General features: G+C 42.9%; 2 protein-coding genes and 1 long non-coding RNA gene across 4 annotated transcripts; 2 read left to right on the forward strand and 1 right to left on the reverse strand.

Annotated features, from left to right (window-relative positions):
* The first annotated feature begins 28 nt into the window (after positions 1-28).
* LOC135342268 (mediator of RNA polymerase II transcription subunit 25-like) lies at positions 29-6,629 on the forward strand. 2 transcript variants are annotated; one of them, XM_064538963.1, is made up of 19 exons: positions 29-209; positions 285-330; positions 546-670; positions 728-826; positions 978-1,110; positions 1,418-1,589; positions 1,651-2,363; positions 2,975-3,187; positions 3,379-3,474; positions 3,537-3,610; positions 3,669-3,726; positions 4,158-4,295; positions 4,402-4,512; positions 4,581-4,628; positions 4,674-5,270; positions 5,328-5,573; positions 5,607-5,666; positions 5,723-5,894; positions 6,283-6,629. In XM_064538963.1, the coding sequence occupies exons 1-19, from the start codon at positions 97-99 to the stop codon at positions 6,477-6,479; spliced, it is 3,411 nt and encodes a 1,136-aa protein (XP_064395033.1). In that variant the 5' UTR covers positions 29-96; the 3' UTR covers positions 6,480-6,629. The 2 variants fall into 2 exon arrangements, with proteins under 2 accessions (XP_064395033.1, XP_064395032.1); XM_064538962.1 differs by having other exon boundaries at positions 5,328-5,666.
* Positions 2,677-9,616, reverse strand: LOC135342285 (uncharacterized). The gene is made up of 3 exons (XR_010396815.1): positions 9,451-9,616; positions 9,196-9,395; positions 2,677-8,924 (listed from the first exon to the last, which is right to left on the reverse strand). It is a non-coding gene; the product is annotated as an uncharacterized LOC135342285 (long non-coding RNA).
* Positions 6,657-17,248, forward strand: LOC135342272 (serine/threonine kinase-like domain-containing protein STKLD1). Its single transcript, XM_064538967.1, has 21 exons — positions 6,657-6,785; positions 6,928-7,014; positions 7,145-7,189; positions 7,285-7,359; positions 7,586-7,761; positions 7,875-7,987; positions 8,040-8,085; positions 8,316-8,388; positions 8,715-8,949; positions 9,200-9,337; positions 9,843-9,959; positions 10,102-10,163; positions 10,295-10,361; positions 13,554-13,682; positions 14,173-14,301; positions 15,446-15,519; positions 15,629-15,686; positions 15,953-16,025; positions 16,099-16,166; positions 16,584-16,663; positions 16,976-17,248. Exons 1-21 carry the CDS (start codon positions 6,771-6,773, stop codon positions 17,090-17,092), a joined length of 1,977 nt encoding a protein of 658 aa, XP_064395037.1. The 5' UTR covers positions 6,657-6,770; the 3' UTR covers positions 17,093-17,248.
* Positions 17,249-17,277: the final 29 nt, after the last annotated feature.

Consider the following 17,277-nt stretch of genomic DNA (forward strand, 5'->3'; position numbering starts at 1 on the left):
AGGTAGGTGTTCTTTTAGAGGACGCGGCTCTGTGTTTGGTTGCCCTCGAGCTAAAGGTCTGCTTTATTTATTCATAGAATTATCATGTTATGAGAGATGGTGGTCCCAAGTACAGCACACAGAGATGTTATATTTGTGATAGACTCTTCAGCATGTCATAGTGGAGTGTTACCATTCCTACTGAAGGAGTATATTCAGCCATGTGTCGAGTAAGTAAAGTACATGCGTTGTACGTACAATGGTGTTTACATGTACTAGCTGTATTCTCTCCTGCTCTGCTGTAGGTATTTCAGTGGTAGAAAGCTGCCCGATATCTCCTATGGCATGCAGGTGCGTTTCAAAAGATAATTTATTTGCCTATTCAATATGAGGAAAAATCGCAAGGCCTTTGTTTTGATAAAATTCCAGTGATTCTGACCTGTCAGATCTCTGATTTAAGCATGTGACGTGATGTAATGACCTCCATAACCGCTATAAAATATGCATTTTAATCTTGAAATGAACAAATTTCAACTCGGCCCCTTTTGTTTGTGTTGCCCATGCAGACTGGTCCTGTGCAGTATGGTCTGGTGACACTGAATGCCCCTGGCCTCACCTATCGCCCTGTGTGCACTTACTACCCAATTACCAGTAACCCCACTAAACTGCTCAAGTGGATCGCTGACTTGAGGTGAGCTGTGTGGCCTAGCCTCCTGGCCTCGTGACTATTACCATCAGTAACTTACAGGCTGGAGGGTGGTCTGGTGGGACACTCCCTGCTGCTCTCTGAGGGACTGGCTGCAGCCATGGAGCTGGGCCAGTTAATGAGGAGCACAAGAGAATCATGGTGAGTTTAGAAATGACCTAACTCACTACAGTACTATAATTTAAAATGCATGCTCGTTATTACTCAGTTAATTTGTATCTTTCGGGTGTGGAATTTAACACTCTGGAATCAAGTTATGCTCCCCCCCTCCCTCACACACACACACACACAGTATGAGTCCCGATGTGACGGTGGAGAAGCACTGCGTTCTAGTGCTGAACCAACCCCCCTCTCACCATCCATGCGTGGAGTCCCTCAAACACGCCGGGAAGACACTACCACAAATTATCAAGCTGCTCGTTGAGGTAAGCAACCCATCATGCATGTGCACATGTAGTTATCTGTCACCCCAATGCTGCCTCAGTACTTGTGTCTATAAAATGGTCAACTTCAACATATCACTAGCTAGTCCTCATAAGTTAAATGAATATTGTGTTTAATTTTCGATTAGTACTAGCCCTCGAGACAGACATGTTGTGCAGTGCGTATATATGTTGTATGAAACTGATCATAAATAATTTTGAATTGTGGGAACCAAAAGTTTCATCTTTTTTGCTTTTTTGTATACTTTGGTCCGAATATGATATCATTTTTGTGTTCCAACCACCACAGGGAGGTGTGCACCTGTCTCTTATCTCCCCTCGTTGTCTGGCCGATCTGAGGCACCTAGTACAGAAGACACTGCCCATCCCCTCTTCAGAAACTGATACATCACCCCTCGATGATATAGACCACGCCCTCCATCCAGGTCACCTTGTGCTCCTGCAAGGATTTCAACTGTCAGGTAACTACATGAAAAACATGTCATCTCTCTTTGTGAGTTACTATGAAATTATTTTCTACAGCTATCAAGGAGCGGAAAAAGGCTCTTCTGGAAGAGAGAATGGGCTCTTCTGAAGTGAAACCAACTACCGATATTTCCATGGACACCACCTCACCAGCTGTTAAGATAGAGTCTGTTAAGATAGAGGATCCTCTTCCGGCAAACTTATTGATAAAAGTTGAACCTCGCAGCGACTCCGCCCTCACCTTCTCCACAGGCACACCTCTCAAACAGGAGCCCCTCACAGAGTCCACCAGCTTCACATTGCCCACACCGCCCACCACACAACCCGTCAAGATTGCCGTGGTAGGTCAAGCCAGTGCTCAGGTCCTCCCTACCGGTAGGTCAGCTGGCAGTAGCAGTCACAACCCCATACAGATCATCTCTCCAAGTTTACCCAACAAACTATTCTTCTCGCAGCCTCCCATCTCTGCAATTAAGAACGAAGCTATTTCTGTACAGAGTACCATTAACGAGACTCAGTCGACAACTACTCAAAGCACACCGTTTTCAACAGCTTCATCGTCTGTTTCTATGGCGAGGACGGCCTCAGGGGGAGTCCCCTCTGTGGGGGGTACTGGACCAAACTTGGAGATGGCAATGAAAGCCGCTCAACTTGCAATAATCCAGGCTCATCATGTGTCCGGTCAGGCGTCCAATTCCAGTGTGCCCCAACCGGGTTCGGGTTCCATTCCAAGCAATCAGGCATCAGTATCAATAGGACAGAATCAACAGGTGTGTGTGTGTGTGTGTGTGTGTGTGTGTGTGTGTGTGTGTGTGTGTGTGTGTGTGTGTGTGTGTGTGTGTGTGTGTGTGTGTGTGTGTGTGTGTGTGTGTGTGTGTGTGTGTGTGTGTGTGTGTGTGTGTGTGTGTGTGTGTGTGTGTGTGTGTGTGTGTGTGTGTGTGTGTGTGTGTGTGTGTGTGTGTGTGTGTGTGTGTGTGTGTGTGTGTGTGTGTGTGTGTGTGTGTGTGTGTGTGTGTGTGTGTGTGTGTGTGTGTGTGTGTGTGTGTGTGTGTGTGTGTGTGTGTGTGTGTGTGTGTGTGTGTGTGTGTGTGTGTGTGTGTGTGTGTGTGTGTGTGTGTGTGTGTGTGTGTGTGTGTGTGTGTGTGTGTGTGTGTGTGTGTGTGTGTGTGTGTGTGTGTGTGTGTGTGTGTGTGCAGATTCTATTATAACTATTCTACGTCAATTGATTTAGACTCCACCTTTCATTGGCTAACTAGAGCTGCATGTAGCAACATTACATATTGATTTTCAAGCAGTCTAGAAAACTAGAACTAATAGTTCCCTGCTAAACACTCAAGTGCATGTAGTTCAACATAATTCTAACTCATTTGGCTTTGTTCAGGTGGCCCCAGGAGTGCAACCCAACCACAGTGTGATGGTTCAGCCGTCTCAAGTCTCCCAGGCATCTGCTTTTGCTGGTAACAATATAACGAACAACCCGACAGTTAGTGGGGTAGGGGACATATTGCATCGTGTTCCCACTCCTCCCATTGGGTCCGTGCCCAGTGCTGTACCTCAAGCTCCTCCTCCCACACTGGCACCAACTCCAGCACAGGTCATACACATAATGATGTACATGTATAGTAACACGTCATGTGATGCTTACACGCAATTAAGAGTGAAAATTGTTTTTGTACGAATACATGTACATCGATTGTACATGTACACAAAGTTCTGTTCAACTAGCTGTTTTTTATCCTCCCTCGACACACACACACGCATACACACACACACACACACACACAGCCTGGGCTCCCATTGCAAGGCCAGCTACAAGCTCCACTTCAACAAGTGCCGCGGCCAGTCACAATATGGATTGGCATCATGGAGGTAGCAGATGTTGTAAGTGATATCCTCTGTTAGTAACCGCCTTCTTAGTGAGGAGGAATTGACATTTTATACAGCACGAGAACCAGCGTCAGATGAGGCAGATCCAGTGTTCCGTGACCACCAGCAGAAGTGACGTTATTCAAGAAATGTAAGTAGGGAGGTGGTATTTAACCAGTGTGTTACTATTACTGTATGCTCCATTACAGACAGCCAAACACTTGGCCAAAGAAGATGACAATGAGTGCCTACCCTAAAGCCATGTTGGTAAGTACACTCCCATTATTATGTTCAGCCATCCTTTGACTTTTCCGAATGGCCTGTTTAACTTTGAGCGCTCATAAATATTATTTTGTAGCCCTTTGAAATACCCTTTAATTAGATCAGAGTATCGTGGCGTGTTTGTTCAACATACCGTATAGCGGGTATATTTCGAGATAATTATACATTTTCCCGGTTTTCACTGATTAAGCATCTACCACTAACATTTATACCCACGAATTTAATATCGCATGCATGCATACTGCAAAAAAGGCTGCTACACTGGATAGATTGGAAAGAACCTATAGGGACTATCTGACCTTGTAGGCAAGAGTGCTATTCCGTGAAAATTAAATCCACTAAAACCTTTCTAACGGTATTTCCGTAACAGTTTAAAATATGCGCTCAAAATATACCCGCTATACGGTACAATGCAGAACTCAATCATGACTGGAATGGACTTCAACAGGGGCACTTCAAACCTCAAGACAGTCAACTTTGTGTTTCCAGACCCTCAAAACCAGAATGTATCAGTGCTACGTCAACTCATGGCTGTCGACGCCCCCATCAAAATGGTGTGTGAACAAGTGACACGTACACTTACTATAATCTGAATTCTCAATGTATAATCAAAGTCAAAAGTATATTTTGTACAGCAGACTTTTTATTTCATGTGTGCAGTTTGCAATAGTACACCCGGTGGTGGCCAACACAGTATGCCCTATTAAAGCTCTTATCCTTGTCTGGAATGACAAGCTGAAACAGTTCACTGGACTAATACCACTGGAGCAGGTAACACTCTAACTTTGACTGACATTTCTGTCAGATTTAAAACGATCGGGTTTGTTTTTCCCATACAGGAGAAGTTTGTAAATGTTTTCAAGCAAGTACTGATAAGACACAGACAGGTACACCTTGCGCCATCTGATTTCACTTAAATGTTTACTCCACAGATTCAGCAACAACAGCAGCAACTACAGCAAGGTGGCCTACAGAGTAGCATCCAACAACAACAGCAACCCTCGCAACCCCCTGGTATACAACAACAGCAACCCCCTGGTATACAACAACAGCAACAACCCCTTGGTATACAACAAGGTTCACAACAACAACAGCAACCCTCCCAACCCCCTGGTGTACAACAACAGCAGCAACCCCCTGGTGTACAACAACAGCAGCAACCCTCAGGCTTCCAACAGCAGCAACTCCCTGGTATACACCAACAACAGCAGCAACCCCCTGGTATACAACAACAGCAGCAGGCCTCTGGACTCCAGCAAAGTGGAGCTCAGATGGGACAGAACTATTCGCAATCTTCTGTGTCGTACGCTACACCATCGAGTATGCAGTCGACTATGTCTCAGGCCCAAGGCTCTAATACGATAGGACAGCCAAGCGGAGGAGGGATTATGGGTCAACGTGCAGGGCAAGGGCAGCAGCAACAGCAAGGCTTTAATCAGGGGAGTACAATGGGGCAGCAAACACAATCCGGTAATGGAGGAATGATCAGTCAGCAGCAGCAACAAATTGGACTACTGGGACAGCAACAGGTTCTATACAAATTACAGTACACATGCATGTGAAGTTCTATCTGTATATCCTTATAGTCGCAGCGAGGTATAGTACAGCAGCAGCAAGGGCCAGGGATGGTACAGCAGCAACAAGGTCAAACCATGCAGCAGGGACAGTCTCACATGGGCCAGCAGTCACAGCCGGGAATGATGGGTCAACAAGGGCAAGGAATCGTGAATCAACAGCAGCAAGGGCAGACTATGCAACAGCAACAGCAGCAGCAGCAGCAGGCTGGAGGGGTAATGGGCAAGACAGGACCGAGCAACATGGTGGGTCAGCAAGGGGCCACTCAGCCACAGTCCGGATTTGGACAGGGGGCCACTCAGCCACAGTCCGGGTTTGGACAGGGGGGAATGACTCAACAGCAGCAACAAGTGAGTGTATAATAGTATGCATTGTATATTGACTGTTTATGGTATGTCTTTTCAAGCAAGAGAAAGTTAAGAAGTTTTTAATGGCACTGATCAATTCGACACCAGAGCAACGAGAGGTTCTTTTCCAGCGAATGGGAATTGTTTCCCTGGAGGTAAGACAGCAATGGCTGTCCAAAGCCGGTCACTACAAGCAGCAGCTTATTCAGACTCGGATGCAGATGATGGGAGGTAGGTAATCATCCATTTGCACTGGAGCATACATTGTCATGTCGTATGGGATGTTGATCCATGAAATGCACGAATGTACAGTACGTAAAGAGTTCGGTTATTATACTACAAGCCATAAGCTCAGTAGTTTTAATGCTAGTTTTGCTTGCAATTTCCTAAATTTCTATCTCTTTTAATCGTTGTGAGTAATAATAGGTGTGGTTTTATAGATCTATTTCAGGCCCAAATTTTTCATTTTCTGGAAAAAAGCATAGGCTACTTGTTTATAAGCCAGGCCTTTTTCGAAGCTATCTTGTGTTGCAAACGTCCGATTCAAAAAAATGGTCTACATTTTGGGGGGTTGTAAATCCATAATTTTATACCAATGTTGTAAACGTTCATTGTGCAGGGGGTTCTCAGCAGGGGGTCCAGCAGCAGATGTCTATTGGCCACAATATGCAATCTCAGATGAATCAAGGAGGCTACAATCGACCAGGGGGGGTAGGACAGGCTATGGGGGGCATTAGACCTCCCGCCAATCAAATGCCCCCTCAACAGCAGCAACAGCACATGCCCTCTGGATACAATCAATGGCAAGGACAATAGACATTGAATATATAGACATTATAAACAATTAATCATCATAAACTTAGTCATTCAATTCAGTCGTTCATTTTAGTTTCATTTTTAGTGTCCACTTGGTTACCTATTGTGGTTCTCAATGGAATGCAATGATATAAATACTGAATTAGCTAATTTATGAGACTTAACAAGTAGAAGTTATGTGACACGCGATCTTTACCAAGTAAGTTTGGTAAGAAGCCGGATTCAGGCTGTGTCCAGACACACCACAAAGCTAGCAAAACTCATCCGTAAAGCCACCTAGAGGTTGTTGCAATGGATAACTACAAGGTATGATGTTGGTCTAGCCTGCAAGCAGCTCAACATAATGTATATCACAGTTGTTTGTATGTCTAGGTAGCTGAAAATTCAAGTGCTGAAATGCATGGTTGCTGCTAGTTACATAGTACCTGTGTTTTGCTGTACTGTGTAGGTGTTGCAGAGACTGGGCAAAGGAGCTCAGGGGTCTGTGTTTCTGGTGGAGGATAAGGAAACGGGCCAAAAACTTGTGCTCAAGAAGGTTGCACTAAACACATCCAGTAATAGATCTACATGTATTCAAGAGTGCATACTCTTGATGTACTGTATTGTATTGTTTGCTTGTTTGTACTATAATGGGAGCCTAGGAAAAAATAACTAATTTATTATAGGTGGAATGCAGCGATGAAGCTCAAGCTAACAAAGCCTTCAAAGAGGTAAGACAATATCACCTTGTGGTAACCACGACAATCAACTTGAACTATGAATGTTGGCTTGTTAAATGCTGTTAATTATAACGCTCTGCATGCAGGCAGTGGCACTAGAGAAGCTCAAGCACCAGTACATCTGTGGCTACAGAGAGTTCTTCATTCTCTGGGACTCACAGGTACTAGTATTGTATCATGGAACTAGCCCTGAAGTGAATCTTTCCACACATATTTTTAATCCACTGACATTTGCTAAAAACACAATTGTTGTTCTCCTAATGAGAAATACATGCACATGTTGCACATACATTGTACATAACATATTCTCCTTGAACTGGGGATCTTCACTTTAATTATTGGTAATAATATTATAATGATAGTGGGTAGCAATATATAACATTGCAGGACTGTGCCATCTTTGTGTGCATTGTGATGGACTTCTACAAGATGGGGGACCTGGACATGGTGCTCAAGGCCAAGAGAGAAAAGGGAATAGCTCTGGAGGAGTTGGTCCTCAAGAAGTGGATAGGACAGCTCTTAGAGGCACTTCACTACATGCACAGTCAGGAGACCATTCACAGGTGTGTGTGTGTGTGGGGGGGGTGTTTGAGTGGGAAGTGTGTGTGTGTGGAGGGGGAGGTACTTATTGGCCAATCCTAGGAAGTTAATTTAATTACCTATAATATTATTATAGAGACTTGAAGCCCAGCAATGTCTTCCTCAAAGATGACATGTCCATTACTATTGGAGACTTTGGAGTCGCCACGGTAATGGGCAATATACGGACCATCACCAGGACAACCGTTGGTATGTTACCATTACAACAACAAGTCATTATAGGGACGCTCTCCTCGTGCAGGCTCTATGAGTTGGGTGGCTCCTGAAATACTGGACATGGACTCAAAGTATCCGTGATACTTGAGGGGAAGATTTATGTGGAGAAGCGGTCCTTTATCGAGTTTATAATTATATGTACACCACACAAAAAAACAGTCAGCCTGTATGTGATATTTTAGCCAGCCATTCAAGTGCTCATAGCTGAGGGGATAGCTCCGATTTTGCAAGCTACTAATAATCATGGTTTTTTAAAGTGGTGAAATAATTTTGTACAGTTTTCCCTTAACTGGTAAAACAGGTACGATGAGCGTTCTGATATCTGGTCCCTGGGCTGTGTGATTATTGAGATGGCCACCTGCAGTTTCATGGACGTGAGTACGCCTCAACTCACTGTACATGGCTTTGTACCTAGTGCTACTTTATACGAATGCACATGTATCTTGCAAGAAGAATGTATAGGACTCCATAATAAAAAGGGAAATCTCTGAATGTAGCTTACAGGCATATAGTGTAGATATTGTTACTATGCTTTTATCCTTGAAGGTAGGCTCTTCCCCAGGCTGAGTTGTCTCTAAAGGTCGCCAATTTATTTTAGAAACAACTCGGCCTGGGGACGAGGCTACCATGCCGGTAGACCTCTCCCACTATTCACACCACCCACACCTCACACCTCACACCACACACACTATTCACACAGTCAGCACAGATATCCGTGGTCCTCTACCAGATCAAGGACGACCCCAACATACTGGAGGACATTCTAACGGAGGTCAGCTCTCAATACTCACCCCAACTCACCAAGCTGATTCGGATGTGCCTCATTCGGGCGTTTGAGCAAAGACCATCATCTGAGGATCTGGTGAAGCTGCCGTACCCTCAAGAGTGCCTGGGGCTCAGCTCCTCACACCTGTACAAGGGTGGAGCATCTAAAGGTCAGAGTACAAGGGTGGTTGTAAAGTTAGCGTAGCGTAGGTTTTCTCATGTATAATCAAAGGCAATGTCAGTACCTGTATATTGACCTACAAATTAGTGTATGCTCCATGTGTACAGGTATTAACGTATGACAGGTATATTATTTCGAGGGTATAAATTTTCATGATTTTCGCTGATTAAGCATGTACCACGACGATCGTGTATACTCACAAATTTAATATCTATCTACTGCCTACAATTCTTACGTAGGTGGTGAAGGTCCCGTGGAGTCTGTGCCTGAGGGGAGTGGTGTGGGGGAAGTCATGCAGTATCTCCAGACCCACTCGGAGAATGAGAAGGGGGTGGAGCTTGGACTCACTGCTCTACTGACCCTCTCGTCAAAACAAGGTACAATGAAATCTGTCTAGTGTGGTCACCCCAACAGTGGTTGTAATAAAGAGGTGGCCTGCTAACACAAGTTGAAAATGCATGTAGAGATAGAGACTTTGGGGCCCATTTACCTGGCTGTGTTATAGAAGGTCCTTGTTGAGGCCTTGTGAAGGAGGCTACTTTACAGGGTGACCACAATAGACAGGCTTCACTGCATTTATACAGTGATGTAATCTGTGTATTCAGCTTGCCAGAATCGTACTGAGCATGCCCAATAGATTCTGAGCTACTCACAAGATTTCAAACAAAAAAACTGCAAACAGAGCGATAGTTTCTCGGAGTTTAACAGCCTCAGCTAGAAAACCTAGCTAGAAAAACTCCCCCCCCCCCCCCCCCCAGGGCATGCTTTCGAGTTACAGTGTTGTTGACTCTGTGTATGTTGAAAGTGCATGTAAACACTTATTTGATGTGCAAACAATGATGTCTATTTTTAGCAGCTGTTGTTATAATAATGTCTTATCAGATGGCTGCCTTGGTGATGATGTGAAGAGGGGACTGCTGAGTGTGATGAGGGACTTCCCCTCCTCCCTCACTGTACAATCTCTCTCCTGCCAGATCCTGGAGAGCATTGCAGTCACTGGTGAGGATGGATGGTTGATGGGAGGTGGTTTGGACCTGTTTTATACTGAATGGGATGGGGCGGTTTGCATTAAAATTAATTAATTTTCGGAAAAACATTAGCTTTAAGTTTGCGGTAATGATCTGCTGTTTTGCTTGTACAGTTGGAGAGGGTGATCTCATTTTCAGTACTGAGTGTGTCAAGACAGTGCTGCAAGCTATGAGGGTAAGAGTTGCATACAACTGTACACTGCAGCAGTGTCAGTAATCCCTTGTCTTGCATTTGTACAACAGGAACAGGTACACATTGTAACAACCCCCCCTCCCCCCCCCCCCACACACACACACACACACCAGCGTCACTCTGAGTCCATTGAGCTGCAGAGGAGTGCCCTGAGCCTAGTCACAACTCTCTCCACTGATGGTGAGTGCGTGTGTATACTTACAGACATTGTGATAATGAAATTGGTATTCAGTGCAGTCCACCACATACAGTTAATAGCTCGTAGTTTATAATTATATTAGACTGAACAGTAAATAACTTTTATAGCATACATGTACACTGTATGTTAGAGTCAGTGGATTTTGTAGCTGCACGTTTCTCAGTGTGTTGATTGCATTGGAGATGAGTGTGTTACAGTGTCTGCATGTACACGAGGATTCCAATAATGGCTGTGGCCTGCTGATACAGTTACAGTGTCTGCATGTACACGAGGATCCCAATAATGGCTGTAGTGAAGAGATGGCCTGCTGATACAGTTACAGATTGAAACACGTTCTATGGGTGCTTTTTAAACCTGGCTGTGTTATAGAGGGTGGCCTGCTCATATATAGGGTGCATGGTCACAATAGACAGGTAAATATTCACTAACTGCAGTGCATGTTTATTGCATCAGTCCCTGTGCTGCTCACACATACATCAGTCCCTGTGCTGCTCACACACACATCAGTCCCTGTGCTGCTCATACATACATCAGTCCCTGTGCTGCTCATACATGTATACATCAGTCCCTGTGCTGCTCATTGGGGAATGGATGTATACAACACAAGCAATAAAGGATTCACATCCATAATCATAACTAGCAATGACGTGGCCTCCTTTCCCACTCTCCCCACTCTCTATTTTCAATACATTAGTAGTGTAAACACTTCGTACTGTGGTTGTACTTAACGTGACTATTCATTGTGTGTGTAATGTCTTACGTGTCTCTACGAAAAACATTCTATTGTGTTTTTAAGACAACTACCTCTGTATGTCGTCACCCGGAGATTTGTCAGCTTGTACAAGGAGATAGCTTGTTTATTATGCAATAAACTGCTCATGTTAGACAAGGTGCTATTTCACCGTATGAGTAAAGCATGCACCCCTGTATTTTACAGCCATGTTGTAAATCTCCATAGCAAGTGTTTTGACCTGCGCTAGTAGAACCTCTTTAACTGCATGCAATTAATATTAGTCTGTCTAGGGGTGACCACTATACACACATTTACGCCCTCTTAATGGCACTCTAATGATATCACAAAGGCTTCAGATTCCTGACCAAATTGAGCATATTAGTAACTATAGACCTCCTGCAATGTTAGCTAATTGTGTACATGTGTGTGTTGTGGTGCATTGAAATTTCCCCATAGTCTTAAAGTCTGGTACGTGATATTAATTTGCATGATGTGTACTTCTATAGCTCCACAAACAGTGCTTTTATGTATATTGTTTGTTTTTATGTGTCTACCAATAGAAGTGCCCCCCTGCAGTCTAGAGTCTATTCAATTATTAGCAAAAAATGTGTTTCAATAGTATAAACAGAACCCCTGTGTAATTCACACAAGCATTGTGTTATTAACCCCCTCCCATAGTCTTCAGTCTTGAGTCTAATTGTCACTATATATTCTATTACATAATAATTACAATAATTATTGAAGAGCACATTGCAGAAATATTTCTTTTAGTATGTCGCCTTTGAACTTTCAAGCAGTTTCAAATCTTTTGTACATGTAATTGGATGAGAATTAACCTTTCTCAACAGCTGTACTTTAATTAGGTTCGTATGTGGGGTCACACACCCTTTATTGCACTGTAACAGGGCGTGATGGGGTTATGTATGTTGTGTGTTCATCAATCACGCTCTTGTTTCAACTGTCTGTAAACCAATATCGCAATATTTTGTAAGGGAAGGAGAACGTCTCACGGTATAAGATTAATTTGAGAGGATAGGCAAATCCGTTTTTGGATGTCCTCTAAATTCCTGGAAACATATATATCCCGGTGCAGTCAGCTAGATATGCCCTACCTGCTGTTGTTATGTCGCCCTCCTACAGGTATGTGGTTTCACATTCAAGATATCATCCATTGAACATCCTCAATCGGTTGTTTGGGTATCAAATTTACGCCATTGTTGAATTGATACATACGTCATTGTCTAGGGATGGGATACAGTATACTTATACTCGCGATCTCCTATTATCATAACTTCCCACACAGTTAGTTATTCATGCACCCGCTGCATTAGATTACCGAAGGGACAGCTGTCTTGTGAAGAGTATCTTAACTAATACTGACCATAACCATACAATATTCGTCTAATGTGATAACCCTAATAGCTTCCACCCTTTCAACCTTAGAGTATGGCCTCTGCATAATCTTACAGTCCACCATATGGTGGAGAGTGGTCGAATTAAAATGTGTCTCATACTTCAATCAACATCAAAAGGTGTACTTTCCCGTTAATTAGTTAAATTAGTGATCCCTCTGTGTTTTAATCCCAGTGGTCCTACCCCACGGCAAGTTTTGGTGTCAATATTACCGATACAATGGTTTCAGCTGCCTGTGCGTGCAGAGTACGTGACTGGGGTGCAATAAAACTATTGTTTGTGGTTACATATTTGAAATATTAGCGGGGAGTTTTAAGTTTCTCATTTGTTCTTATTGATAGTTCTTATTTGATCGAGCTAGCTAGCGAATGGAAATTAATGTTCATACAGTATATACAGTATGTATATATGCATGGCCATGCACAGCTAGTTGCACCTACATGTATCCCTAGCCTGTGTGATGAAATATGATATCCTGTCAAAATGTTGTTAAGTACGTGATGAGGTACATTGTATAACCATATATTCAAATAATGCTATTTTTTATTCCTTCCTCAATTAGTCGCTAATTTGTCCTGTTCTCTGGTTACCATCATCAGTACCACTACCTGGGTTGGCACTGAACTTTGCTCCCTGTGTATATAGTCATGAGAAGAATGTGGGTATCTGAATGCCCCTATCGATAGTACTGCATATCAAAACAGGCAATCTTACTCACCTTTATAAAGTATGAATGGTACCACTTCCCAGCAAATCATTCACTATCTTCCCTCAGTGTTATGACATACATAATGCATTCATGTATCATAATTATATCATCAAATCAGTTTTAATGTCGAAAGACTGTGCTCTCCAATACTAGTAAATGATGGTATCCCTCTTGCGCTTTGCACTCCATGCACCAACCACATGATAGAGATTTCTACCATATAGCTGTGTATGTACGTACAGAGTCAATTACCATTCTTAACTAAAAGTAATTGCAAATATTCGTTTTGCACTAGCAATGTATCCTCTTTCCCTACAGAGGAGACAGCTGTGTGTCTGGGTGCAGAGGGAGGGATCCAAGATGTCCTGGCAATAATGAGAGGCCTCTCTAACCAGTCGACTATTGTGGCCAGCTGTTGCACTGCCCTCTGGAGTCTCTCCATTATTGGTCAGTCTCACGGTAACCTAGCTACTAAATTGATTTACGGATTGCTTTAGATCCCTAAGATCAGATTACAGCCGCACAACTTGTAGGCTACCGACTGACCACTGGGATCCCTTGACATGAAAGTGTGGTTGATAACTTTGTCAGCTAACCATTATAAAGCATTTGCAGAATACGTAGAACCTATTTTTAACCGCTACCGCTGACCAAAAGGTTAGCTTGTGCAACTCATGTGACCACTGTCAGGGATCACCACATGCATGAACAGGTTTATAGTACCATTCTAATTTATCATAACCATTTTGTAAGCCCTGCATGTGTAGTCAAACTCTAGTGTGTGTGTGTGTGTGTGTGTGTGTGTGTGTGTGTGTGTGTGTGTGTGTGTGTGTGTGTGTGTGTGTGTGTGTGTGTGTGTGTGTGTGTGTGCGTGTGCATGCGTGTGTGCGTGCGTGTGCTTGTCTGAGCAGTGGTAACTGTCAACCCTCCTCCTCAGATGCCAATCTAGAGATACTGACAAAAGAGAAGGCTGTGGCTGACGTGTGCAAGGCTCTCCAGAGCTACGGGGGTGACTCTAATCTAGTCGACTCTGCTTGCTCTGCACTCTGGTCTCTCTCTATGAACGGTGAGCCCGGGATTTCACACACATGTACGATGATACCCAGTGTACAGTACTGTATGTACGGCTTGGAATACATGTACAGCTTAGAATGCATGTATATACTGTAAGTTTACAATTCAATTAATTAATACATGTAGAAATGTAGTCAAGAAGATGTGTTTTCATAGTGGAAATCATTCTTGTTAGCTTAGCTGAAACCCCCACATTGCACAAGTGAATTCTTTCCACTGCCTCTTTTCAAGTTTTGAGCTGATAGTGTCCTAGCTCTACCAGTGTTAGTGTCCTGGCTCTACCAGTGTGGGAAATTGTCTAGCTATTATTTAATTATGTAGCCACTTATGTACTAGCCACTGCTCTATTCTATTTGTTGATTCCCCAGCATAGCTGGTGCATAATAGCATTCTTTCTCAGGAAAATGAATTGCTCTAAGTCTAGGCTTCTAAATGAAATTTGTTTTTGTTTACCTGACTTTGCACTGTGGTACATGGGGAATCTAGTGTTATGTCATGTTTAGTAAGTTGGTGTCGGGCTGAAGCCTCTTAGTAGCAAGCTGCCCACTCTGTGTCAGTGTGTGCATGCACCATCCCATTGCCTCAGGCAAGCTAGGCAACCCTACAAACGGTAAGGAAACCTTACAAACTGCATGGAGATAGCAATTGGATGCCAAAAATAGAATTTTATTGCAGTGTTGATACTGTGGTACATTTTTGCATTCATTGTGGTTATTCTATGTCCTATGAATATGGTTATAACAGCCTAAATCCAATTTGGTGCACAGAGACTACCGCACGCACGACTTCTGAAAATAGTGTTCTTAGCTCCACTAGACATGTGTGCAAATGCTTGTGCAAATGCTTGTATTTCACACCAGAGTTAGTGTGCCTTAGCATCAATAAGCTACCTACATTATACATGTCCTCTTTGCACTTACATAATTATGCAATTAGCTGTTACAATGGACTTTGACTGTTACACGAAGTCTAAGAGCCTTGACTGTTAGCTGGACAGCTCAAGGTCGTTGACTGTTAGCTGGACAGCTCAAGGTCTAAGAGAAGCCTACAGCATACACACTCAGAGTTTAAACCACCACCAATGACCACGACAACATCTGTGACTGCACAAATTACATTTAATTGTTATCCTATAGATGCCAATCTGGATATTATGCTCGACTTTGGGATAGTGGATCTACTGCTTAAGACAGTGATATTGTTCATTGAGGTATGCAGTCAGATCACATTTTTGTCAGACTATTATCTGCTAATGAAGTCATTTCATTTTAGTTAACACTTTCTTTTTTCCCACCATCACTTAATTTCATTTCATATAGAATCCTGTGATAGTTAAATTTGCAGTCGCTGCTCTTTCCTCTCTGGCACAGGTTCACGGTGAGTTGCTAAGCAACTCAGACTGGCATTTACTTGCATAAAATGTGCTATTGTGAGCATGTGATAGTTTGTACAAACCTGCCGTGAGGATTTCTCTAAGATAACTGCCCTTATGAAGGAATGCAATTATAAACACTCGAGTCGACACAGCTGACATAGTCGTGTTACCATTGGCAGACAGGCTGCAATGCAAAATTGTATTTTATTCCAATTGCATCGTATGTATTACAACACAAATTCATGATTGTGTTTTTTGTTTTGCACAGAAATATCTGCCTACCACATTGTACGGACTGAAGAAGGCGTCGACGGTCTCCCCGTGCTAATCAAGGCTCTACGGTATCATCATGCATACTATGAACAATTCATTTCACATGTCACAGTGTGTTTAATTTCATGTTTTCCTCATCAGCCAACATTCCGACAATCTTGAAGTGGTAGAAACACTGGCGTGTTTATTCCATGACCTCACAGAGTATGGTAAGTGGGCACCGTTGGACTACTATGATAGTCAACAAGTTTTGATCCTCCTGTTGGTGGTTTTTCGTGTGTGAATTACATGTGCTTGGCCTGTTTTGTGTACAAGTTTTTGTTGCAGATTGTGTTTTAGACTTTGTACTGCTCATATCTTTTGTTTCAGGCCAAGTAACGGAAATGTTGATGTTGTTTGTTTGTGTGTGTCAAATTCCTTGTCTTATGTTGTTATGCCTTGGGGCGTAGTTTAGACTTTGCACTAGCTGCTTACCTATTGTGTTTCATGCGAAATGTTCTCTGTTGTTTGTTTGTGTGTGTGTAATCAGGAGCCTGTATACACACATACCTGTTCAGAGTGCAAGTTTTTGTTGCAGAAATGCGTGTGACAGACTTTGTATTGCTTACATATTGTGTTTCATATAGGCGAAGTGAAGGAGGAGTTAAGGTCACTCAAGGTATGGGAACATCTGTCAGAAGTTGAGAGCAAGTGCTACCCAATTAAAGTACGTATTATCACGGCATCCATTTTGTAACGGATCCACCTGCTTTAGGGCATTGTGTTGTCATATACAATTCTCCCTGTCACTCTATATTGACTCCATGACCACTAGTCTTTGTTTGGGCTTAAATTTCTCTATTTTTATTCCTGTTACTCAGTGTACTGTACTGCATGGTTGCTGTAGTGATTTTGAATTCTGTAAGAGTGGCTGTTTTCCCTGCATGCAGAAGCAAGCATGTTATAATTATAGAGTTCATGCAGAAATGCTATAGCACAATTGCTAATTTTGATTGCATAATCTCCTTGTACATTCCAGGCTGACGAGGCAACTCTAGCTCTCACTGAAGCAATGGCTGCCCTAACGACTGGCAGTAGCCGTCCTAGCTCTGCAGCTCAGAAAAGAGCTGGCTCTGCAAAACAAAGAACCAAATGAACTATAACGAGAACCCAATCACTTTACTTGCACTTTGTCATTGACACTATAGCTACTTACTAGAGTGTTAATTTATAAGTAAATGTTAATTCATTTATCACTTCAGAAAAATCCATGGCAATTAAATTAAATTTCATTCATGAAAATAGCATTGTATAAAAGTTGCAACATTAATTGCTTTAAAG

The sequence above is a fragment of the Halichondria panicea genome, chromosome 10 (genome assembly GCF_963675165.1).
Source record: "Halichondria panicea chromosome 10, odHalPani1.1, whole genome shotgun sequence".
In the NCBI taxonomy this organism is placed as follows: domain Eukaryota; kingdom Metazoa; phylum Porifera; class Demospongiae; order Suberitida; family Halichondriidae; genus Halichondria; species Halichondria panicea.